Genomic DNA, 11,411 nt, shown 5'->3' on the forward strand with positions numbered 1-11,411 from the left:
AAATGCATTGAAGCTACTGCCATGTGATTGGTTGATTAGATAATTGCATTAATGAGAAATTGAACAGGTGTTCCTAATAGTCCTTTAGGTGAGTGTATATATATATAATCAGCAGTTATGCAGACACTGAGCCAAACTGTTGTGTTGAAAAGAGAAACTGAGCCATAAAGCATAAAGCACCTCTACTAGTTAGTTGAATCTGGGTGCTGCTTTATTTATATCACTACTGCCATCAGCCATGTTCTGTCTTTCTCTTTTTTATGTATTTATTATTATTATTATCCCTTTCTTCCTATGTTTACCAACCCTTCACTTTTTGTATGTTTTATGTGTCTTTTTATTTACTTTTTATTTACTTCTTTTATTATGATCTATGTATATTTTATGTATCTTGTTTCTTTTATTATGTATTTGACCTGTTCCCATCGGTCCGTGGACAACAGATGTGAAATAGCCATTTTGGCTAATTCTGGCACATTTACATTTTATGTTTATTGTTGTCCACGGTCCATGTCAAATAAACCATAAATAAATAAATAAATAAATTTCTCGGTCCGTCACAAACTCTGAGTAGCGACTGAGACAATGACACTGTGAATACAAGTGGCAGAAATGAGTTTGCTTCACATGCAGTCTGGGCTCAGTTGAGAAGCTCGGACATTTGGGAGAAGCTCAAAGAAGAGCTGCTGCTCTTCCGCATCGAAAGGATCCAGCTGAGCTGGTTTGGCCATTTTCCAGTGTCACATTCCCATATAAATGAATGGTAATTACTTCTTCACTTTACGCCATTTTGGCTTATGAAAGGTTTTATAAGAACGTTCTTCTTTTAGAAAGCAAGAAAAAACTATACGACTTCATGGAAACATGGAGGAAAATTTATACCTAAATATATACATCATAGCATTTTGAATAAGCAGAAGTAAGAACTAGTCAAGCCTAATCAGTAAAAGTTGACTGTCTGTGCCAGGATCCCCCACTTAGGATAAACTTGAGTTTTAATAACTTAATAAGATCCTGTGTCAATGGACAAATGATCATCATCAATGCTGTTGCACACCTCTGACTCTCTTCTCTGCCTCATTTTCTGCCTCATTGATTCTTCATCGATTCCTGCATGGCTACTGCTTTCATCCTGTAGCACAAACTCCAGTAAGGGATTTTAAGTTATGCAGTTCAAAAATGAGTATACCTACCCAACTTTGAAAAGGCTTTTCTTTTCATTAGTTACTATATGGCAAAACAATGGCTTCTCAAAATGCAATTTATAGGTTTATGCATGATTTTGTGGTATAAAATGAGAAATACAAACTTCACAAAAGCTGTCTTACATTTCATGCTTTCTTTTCCCCATTTTCCATTCATTCATTCATCCATTCATTCATTCATTCATTCATTTTGTCGGGGGGGGGGGGGGAGGTATTATTATCTAAATCTGGGTGAAAATGTCCTGTGGCCTGAACTATGAAGCAGGGTTACTGGCTTATCGGGGTAACTTGTAGGATTTAAGGTAGTCTGGGCAAAATGTAAGTGAACGAATATGAAGTCCATTTAAACTGTGGTACCTTAAATCTGACAAGTTACCCCGATAAGCCAGTAACCCCGCTTCGTAGTACAGGGCACAGGGCTCACTCAGTATCTGGTCTTTCAAAACAAGCGCTTTGAATGTGGACTATACCATGTTATGTGGGAGGGTTGAATAAACATTGATCATTTTGACTAAATATCTGAGGGCGATTAATAAAAATTTCTTACTTTTATTTTCATCTGTTAGTTTAATCTAAGGTAGAAATTATATCTCTTGAATTTTTGGTTTTATAGTTTCAGACTATAATAGCATATGACAACTCAACACTCACAGCCCCCCCCCCCAGCTCTAGTCCTTGGTTGGTCATTCCCCCCCCCTTTTTGTTGCATTTACCAGGTTGCTGCATGGTATGACATATCACTGGAACACAAAACAGCCTATGACCTTCATCTATGCAAGAGCAATGCAGTTCTTACCTTAAAGGTCTGAATTAATTTAATCTTCCTGGGTCCGCCTCTCTTGTCCTGTGGGTGCTTAATATGATGCCTTGCTTACCTAAAAATTTCCATTGTCGAGAATTTATCTTTCTCTTAATATCAGTAAAAGCTCAATCAAAAGGTTTTTTGTCATGACTCCATGAGTCAGTGCTGCACATGAAATGTTTCTCTGGAGTGCTCCCTTACATTATGGTATTGAACAGATTTTGGACATGCGTTTGTCAAGTAGCACAAAAGGCTTTTTTGACTGAAACATACGCTGCATTTTTTTCATGCCTTCGTGCTGTAAAACTCACAAGACACAGAATTCCAATTTAAATCTTTATTTATTACTGTACAATAGTTTTGCAGGAATATTTTATTACAAAACATGACATTAATGTGTATCATATGCACTTCATACTCAGTCATATGAAGGGTGATTAGGAACAATATGGTTGCACTGTATTCTAATGCATATACTGTTTCTTTTTATGGACTGAATATAAAACTATGTTCAATAAAAATTATAAGTGATATCTGTTTTTATGCTTGGCATAAAGCCAAAGTTTGTCCAGTTATTTTATTATTTAGGGTAAAAAATTAAAGCTTATGATCAAAGTAAAATGATGATATAATCCCCTAATATAGCTCATGCACTGGGATTTGGAACTTATATTCATGTCCGAAGCCTTGTGTCTTTAAAAAATTAGTAGTTACTCATGCAGTTATAATATAAATCTGTTTTGTAACAACTTAAGTGACAGAAAAGCTGCAGTACATTGCAGGTGCTACGCCCCCAGCTACGGACGCAGGACTGGACACCCATGCTAAATATCTTTTGTTAATATCTTGATGTACAACTCCAGTTACGTGAAACAGAAAAACCTCAATTTATGTAATTGAATATATGGCACAATTCAACATAAGAAAGCTGAATATATTTTTAAGGAAATATCCTTGGGAAAAATATATTTTTAAAATCAGAACATCCATAGGTTATGAAAAATAAATGCATGGTTATAAAGGGGATGGGTCAAATAATGGCTGAATTAAAAGATGATAAATTTAAAAGTTCAGGCATACAAGATTTTTCAGGAAGTAGAGTCTCCTATGTTGGGCAGAGATAAGAAAGGTGAGAAGAGAAGGTGTAACGATTGTGTTATAATACGAGGCAGCACCTGCTTGAACATTGATGGAATACATTCCTTCTACTAAACATCATCTGCTTTGGCCTTTATAACCAAGCTATAACGAAACCATTACTTTGATTATTCAGATTGGTATGCAAAGTTTGAGACATTACCTATGAAGTATAGTTGAGGTACTATTGAATAAACGTTTACTTTTATGTTTTCATTTTGTAGTTTGAAAATGCTGGCCAGTTATCCAGTCAATTTTGCAGTGTCATATAATTATATCTACAGATAATACATAATAAATAGGGATACAACTGCAAGTGAATTCCATGTCTTGGTGAAGAGATCTATTCATCTGAAGTGACATCAATGTCCTCAGAGCTGGCTTGTTTTGTTGCAATCCTCCACCTGTTGATGTGATGGTTTCCCTTCTTTTTCTGCTGGCAATCTGGTCCTTCCTCCTCCAGTTTTTGCCTCTTGTACTTTGTCCTTCTGTTTTGGAACCAGACCTTCACCTTCAGGTGCAAGAGATGAAAATTATATCATGTTCTAAGAGTACTACAGAGCTGCAGAAACTCACTACAGTTTGCTGCTCAGAATCAACATGGCTTATGAATTTTCATTACTTGTGATATTCGTAAGCAAGATTTGAACCCCTAACCCTGGCGGTGTGAAGCAAAATATGCAATTGATGTATCACTGCAGTTTTATTTTGGAAATGTAGTGTATACCTATATTGCACATACACATACACACACAATCATATGCTATACTGTAGGTAATTAGAATCTGGAGCCACCAGAGGAAACCTGGACAATTGGGGAGATGTGGACATGCAAACTACATACACAGCAGAGGTCAGAATACGAACCCTGTAGGTATGAGGAAACAGGGCTTCCCCCTGATCCACCATAAACATAGTATTAAAAATGATCTGAAACAGTGTTATCCATGTTTTTTCTGTGTCGGTCCCAGAACAGCTGGGGTTAAGGGGCCCAACATTCATAATGTTACTCTGCCAGTCATCTGAACCCACAACCTTCCTGCCATCGGCACAAACTCATAACCAGGTTAATATTACCAGTCCACGAAGCAGAGTATTGGATCATAATCATATCATGTCAGCTACGTCAGCAGGTATAGTCTAAACCAAAGAGTAGGCTGCTGTCATCCTGAAGTGCCAGAATCCAGTAAGTTTTCTATCCTACCTGATGAGTTACTATCTGCCTGAGACCAGGTGTGGTTCATCAGAACCAGGTAGGATGGAAAATCTGCTGGATATCAGCACTCCAGGATCAGGGTTGTCCACCCCTGGTCTAAATACACAGTCTGAATACAAAATAATTCAAAATCTTAGTTTAGTTCTTTAGTTCCTAAGACAACACTATAAATCAATACGAGCAAGAGGAAATTTATTAAAATGTATTTAATAATATTCATCCAAAGTGAAAAATGGACAGTGGTGGTATTGTGGTGCCATTCAGGAATATGTGGTCCAGGTATACAGTACCTTACCCCCCCCCCCCCCCCCACAATGGGATGAATACTTGTTTTTTTATCTTATGGGGACCACTTTCCTAGTCCACATATGGGAAAACTCTATTTTGTAAAAATCTGAGACTGCAATGAAAAAAACTAAAAATGCAAAAACTCTTGTATTTTGTTTGGTTTCTTATGGTTATGGTTAGGGCTGGGTAGGGGTTAAGGTTGTCATAGTTAGCGTTAGCATTTTTCCCATAGAAATGAATGAGTATTTCCCATAAAAATATGTTTACCTGTTGTGTGTGTGTGTGTGTGTGTGTGTGTGTGTGTGTGTGTGTGTGTGTGTGTGTGTGTGTGTGTGAACGTTTCCTCCATTTATTACGGTTTCTGCCCATAGTCCAAAAACATAAACTAGGGTTTCAAAATTGCCTAACATGCATGTTTGTGTGCCCTTTGACAGACTGGCATCTTCCCTTAGGTCTCCCCCAGCTTTGTGCCCTATGCTGCATAGGACAGGATCCAGTCTCCCCGTGACCCTGTACCGGGTAAGTGTTTGCACATTGGTTGGATGGATGGATGGATGGATGGATTTTTTGACATTACAGTGTTTTATGATTTTCTGAATCACTTTTGATTTTGTTGTGGATACCTCTGATAATGTTAGCTACTGTAGCAATTACAGTGAAAGCTTTTTTTTTTTTGGTTTGTTACCTTGGTTCAATGTTGGAATGAAAGAACGGAGTGCAATTTCTATATAGGGACCTTAAATCTTTTCTTATGGATTACCCTTAAAGATAAGTCTAAAGTGTAAAAATGTTGTACATGACAAAAAAATAAGTGCAAAATAAGGCGTTTGGACACAAGTCTATGTATACATAAAATCTAAATGTGTAATCAATTATAATAAACAATATAGCAGCAGAGGACAGAAGTGAGATTTCAGAAGCATGCGTTCCTGTGGCCTTACGCTAAGATTTTAATAACTGGCATTGGACAGAGTTGGGCAAAGCAGCCTACATAGTGGTGATATGTCTGAAGATGACAGACAGACAGACAGACAGACAGACAGACAGACAGACAGACAGATAGATAGATAGATAGATAGATAGAAATAACCAGTAGCAATAAATAATATGTGACAGTTAATAGTAACAGTGCAGAGAATGTCAGATGATGAAGTATTTCCCAGAATTGCAGGGAATTCATATGTGTGAACCAAACTTACAACCTTCATGTGGCACATTGGTTGACCAAAAATGACTATTAGCCCTAGAAATCATATAATCTCCCAGACCCAGTTACCTGTGTTTCTGAGAGACTGAGGCTAGTGGCCAGCTGTTTTCTCTCAGCACCCACGACATAGTGATTTTTCTCAAAAGCTCTCTCTAGCCGTAAAAGCTGGGAAGGGGAGAAGGCTGTTCGGATCCTCTTGGGCTTCCTGGCGAAGGGACCGTGCAGCAGAAGGTTATCCTGGGAAACATCATTTCCTGGAAACACAATCATAAATTGATTTAGACTAATCCCACATGTCCCTGTTGACCCAATATCAAGATAAGCCTGGCACTCTATACATCGTATTCTCAAATTGATTGGGGTTGATAACTCCCTGCGGTCAGCGAAATATATGCAAACGACTAACTCAGTTATTGTCAATGTATATCATGAGCTTTGTCTACAAAGTGAGCTTTCAGTATTACTGCATTGCTCCTTTTATTAGAACATCTGTAAGTGTATTAAGCCGTCACAGTGTCACATACTTTTGATTATTTCCAAAAAATGAAAATACGTAGGAAATATTAAATTAGTCATTTATAAAGTAAAACAAGGAAAGGTTGTAATCCAACTTTAAGGCCCCATTTGCCATTATTTATTTGAGCAACTAGCTGCATGTTGCTGCATTTTTCAAAATTTATACAACTGGGGTGTGTTTCCCGATAAAGATCAATCTCAGGAAATAAAAAATAACATAACAAACAACATGAGTAAAGAATGAGTGACATTTGCGAGTGTTTCCCAAAACTCTTCGTTATTCCAGATTTAACAAACAAACTTAAAGTACTTCTTTGTTGGTTCCTCCCCAGCCTCCAGAATAACACACACTGTGAATAATAGGAACTCCGATCCCACATATTTCACAGGTGAAATGTATGTTATATTACCGTCACATCAGACTTATGCAAATAAATAAATAAATAGCAATACAGGGGAAATTAAGACCAAAATTTAGAAATTAACATGAAATTAAGAAATATAGACCAAAGTTAATCTGTTACTCAAATATATTGTGAATGGGTTCAAAATGTGATGTGGCTTCCTTGTAAAAAAAGAACAATGAGGAGCAGCAGTAGGAGAAGGGAGCAGCAGCCCCCAAAAGAAAGAGTTTAAAAAATGTATTCAGGAGGTGACAAAAATAAATGTTAATTAAATAATTATTGCATTGTTGTGCAGCGTAGCACACAGAACAGAATGAGCACAGCAGTGTTCTAGGAAAAGGTTAGACCCCCCCGCAACTGCTCCAACAGGCATCAAAATCCCATCTTCCAAATGCTCAGAGCGCAGTCGTGTGTTCCTTGGTGTGCAGCGTTATACCTCTCCTCAGCCACCGTGTGGGGATTCAACACTGGAATCAGCAGCTATTCGCTACGAGGATGCCTGCTGTCTCCCAGTAACCAGCCACCAACAAACACACCATCCTTTGCCATCTGACTCACTCCAAAGCTGGAGCAGATATAAGCATCATGTGGACTCCCAGGCCATGGTCTGTAAAATGTCCTTGATGGTGGCATATTACCTGGACATTCAGGCCTAGTGCCAAGAACCTTTTTCAACAGGTGGAGATGGAATTAAAGAGGCTGGGAGTATGAACAGGGTTCAGTGTCTCATCCATAAAATGCAACGAAAAAGAAATGTTAATGTTATGCAAGCACCTCCTCCTGCTGGAAATTGTATTTAATTGTGCAGTACTCTTTGATTTGTTTATATCTCAGATGGTCTGAAGGTTTCATGTCTGCCCACAAAACAGTATATTTGAATTTCAGGGGCATTCTTAATTCACTTTTGAACGGTGCATAACCTCGTTATGTAGCTTACTCAAGTTGTATGCAGGAATTAAAGAAGTGTTAAAGAGCCCTCTAATTTCTAGGCTTTAATATCATTTTTTATTACATCATTGACCAATTAGTGTGCGTTTCTGATCTATTTCGAGCAACCTCTGTGTCTCTGTGATATAACAGCAGACAAAAGTTCACATAAAGAACGACGTGAGTCGGATGTCTCGTTTACTAACGAGATTACGAACTACTTTAGCTATGAAGGGTTAGAAACACTCGCTAATTGGCGAATGATTTTAAGTACGAGATAACGAACTACTTAGTGTTGTGAAGCTTTCGATCCAACTTGTCGTAAAAATCACAATCCAAGGAGATCGTACAAATAAGAGTACAAATAAGAACATAAGAAATTTACAAACGAGAGGAAGCCATTTACGGAATAGGAAGGTTAAACTAGAAAACAATAATCAAACACTGGAAATAAGACCATAAGAAATTTACAAACGAGAGGAGGCCATTCACAGAATAGGAAGGTTAAACTAGAAAACAATAATCGAAACACTGGAAATAAGAACAAATTTACAAACGAGAGGAGGCCATTCAGCCCATCAAGCTCGTTTGGGGAGAATTTAACTAATAGCTCAGATTTGTTAAAATCTTATCCAGCTGTTATTTGAAGGAACCAAGGGTTTTAGCTTGCACTACATTAACAGGGAGACTATTCCATACTCTAACTACACGCTGTGTAAAGAACTGTTTTCTCAAATCTGTTTTAAAATGTTCTAATTTCCACTTATGGCCACGAGTTCTAGTATTTAAACTAATGTTGTAGTAATCATTTGGCTGAACAGCATAATAAAATATACCATTACAGACATATCTACAGGCAGCATGCATTTGCTTAACGCGTGTATAGTTGTTCTATATCGTATAAGTCTGATGGATATTTGAAATAAACCATCAGTAGTAGGGTTTATTTATAGAAGAACGCGCTAGATAAAACGGATAGGTAGGCTATAACAGTAAAAAAATCTACCTTTGCTTGTCACTGGGGTTGTACCCTTGTAATCGTACCTTTTAAGGTACAGAAATTGACTCTGAGGAACATCCAAAGGTACAAACAGCATTAATTAACTATATCAATGGTACATAAATGTTCCTCAGTCCATTTCTGTACCTTAAAAGGTACAATTATGTTCGGTTAAGGGTACAAATGGCAGGCCCTTGAGGGTACAGCCCCAGTGACAAGCAAAGGTACATTTTAGCCCTTTTACTATGAGTGTAGCATTAAATTTACTAAAAATACAGGGAAATCACGGACCGGTAATCCTTAGGCGAAATTTAACAAATTATAATACTTAATTCCTTGTATTGTTTGTTATAATTAAACCGACCTGGAAAAGAAAGAACTTCATATCAGCTTAACGTTTACCTGAGTCGCTGCGGCTTTGGTTTCTGCAGAGAAAAATTATTTTATTTTTATGTCTTTTCGGAAAGAAGCCAAATGCATGTTGACATATTTCTCTTTCGCAGCCAATACATAAAGCTGCGAACGTGTTTCCGTATTTTCTCTTAATTAGCTAAATGAATTCACTTAACAGTGATAAACATTCATTAAACTGTTTTTATACAAAAAATGGAAAATAGTAGTTTGAGCGTCACACGATAGCTAAATCATACGCGGCATAGACAGAAAAACGGCCCAAGTACTGGAGAAAACTTGCAAGAATAATATTGTTTTTTTGTTTTTTTTTTAAATATACCCACTTATTCTCGTTTGGTTCGTGAGCCTACCCTAGACAGCATCGGGCGCAAAGCTGGCTTATACTCTACATAGGATGACAGTACGTCGCGAGGCACATATATACAAATACTCGGGAAATTTTAGAGGCACCTAATAGCCTAACAGCATGTCGTTGGACTGTGGGAGGACAGATAATGCACTCCACAAACACAATGTAACTCACTCGGCCACTGTGCCGTCCGAAATAATAATAATAATTATTATTATCATTATTATTATTATTGGTTCCAGCTTCCCCGCAACCCAGGTGGATTAAGCGGTATAGATAATGGATGGATGGATGGATGGATTATTATTATTGATGTTGTTGTTGTTTGTTGTCGTTATTGTTAGCTAGTTATACATTGTAACGTATTATAGTTATAAGTACTATAGTACTTATCTTTACACGCGAGCTGATAGACGGCATTTGTCCTTAACATCGGCTAAAGGTTTAAAGACTACCAATTTAGCCTACAGAATACGCTGGTTTGACACTGAACTGAAACTAACAGAAACTGTCCCGCCATTTCTTTGGCAATCAAGCAATACTAATACAAGCACAAGGTAAACAAAATTCAATTCAGAGTCCACAAATTGCCGTGCTTTTTTAAATGTACAGGTATGTATCACTTATGAATGTTATACTAACTAAATTCTGAATGATGAATTGCCAAGGCATATTTCTTGACAAAATCGGAGGATATGTTATTTCTATTCTTTTTTAAAACAAGGGATTTCATAATTTGTGCATAATTTACCTACATATTTATTTATATACGTATACACGCATGATATATGCTTAATCTGGTAATAAGAAATAACAAAAATACAAAATCACAACAACATTATTATTGTTATTATTATTATTATAACAATAATACTAATGATAATGATGATGATGATGAATAACGAGCATTATATACCTAAAGTTAAACTAAAAAAGTATTTAATAACTTGAAAGAACAACAAATGTATGAAAAACCATACTCACAAAACGAGTCGCAAAGATAACTGTACCTGTAAATATACTTACATACTTCTAACAAATAATATCAAAACCATAAAAAACAATGCTATATATACACATACATATACACAAATTAGACAGACACACAGTCTACGTTTATATTAAATAACAATGCCGTCCGCGCAACATAATAAATAAAAACATATTTAATAATTAATAACTAGTAACAATTAGTAACTAATACTATTCAGTTTTTTATTGAATCAAGAAGAATTCAGAAAGTATTTGTTATGGCTATCATTATTGTGTACACAGCTAAACGTTGTAAAAACAATTGTCAGAAATGAAATGTATAACTATGATTATATTTTATCTGAGTACGTCTAAATAAATCGTTTAAAATAAAGTTTACCTTGAAATCTGTGTCCAAAAAATCTGTTCCTTAAAACCCACGGATAAAAATTAAGAGGCTCGCGATGTTGCGTTCCAAAAAACGAGTGCGGGTGCGGTACGTGCGAACCACCAAGCTGATGTGGATGCACCGACAAAGATGGATGGTTCACCGTCTCAGGGAAGACTAAGTCCGGGTTTGGGTACAAAGATCTGCTCGCTGGACTCTGATACCCGTTCATAAAGACATCGACGGGGCTTGAATAACTCAGTGCCGTCGGCCGGACCGGATCTTCCGCGCTCAAAGGACCTTCTTTGGCCACTAAGGATTCAATTGTGAAACAGCGTTTAGCGGCCGGAGGAAACATTGTCTGACAGTCCAGCCGAAGTTCAGAAAAAGTAGAGTGAAGCACCCGCAACTTCTTTAGCCTTGATAAGTAAATACATTAATTTACAAAAAGGTTATAATCACTGCAGTTTTTAACCTAAAGCACAACAGTAACAGTCAGTGCTCACGTAAAACATTAAAGCGCTAAAGGTGAAAGGATGATAAATTACACCATGGGGTCGCACATGTCGCTCGCTATACGATTAAG

General features: G+C 37.0%; 1 protein-coding gene across 1 annotated transcript; it reads right to left on the reverse strand.

The window, feature by feature from the left end:
- Nucleotides 1–2,329: 2,329 nt before the first annotated feature.
- On the reverse strand, nt 2,330–11,411 carry LOC111835804 (homeobox protein EMX1). Its single transcript, XM_023796477.2, has 3 exons — nt 10,838–11,411; nt 5,925–6,109; nt 2,330–3,655 (listed from the first exon to the last, which is right to left on the reverse strand). The coding sequence occupies exons 1-3, from the start codon at nt 11,181–11,183 to the stop codon at nt 3,488–3,490; spliced, it is 699 nt and encodes a 232-aa protein (XP_023652245.1). The 5' UTR covers nt 11,184–11,411; the 3' UTR covers nt 2,330–3,487.

The sequence above is a fragment of the Paramormyrops kingsleyae genome, chromosome 25 (assembly GCF_048594095.1).
Source record: "Paramormyrops kingsleyae isolate MSU_618 chromosome 25, PKINGS_0.4, whole genome shotgun sequence".
NCBI classification, from domain to species: Eukaryota; Metazoa; Chordata; class Actinopteri; order Osteoglossiformes; family Mormyridae; genus Paramormyrops; species Paramormyrops kingsleyae.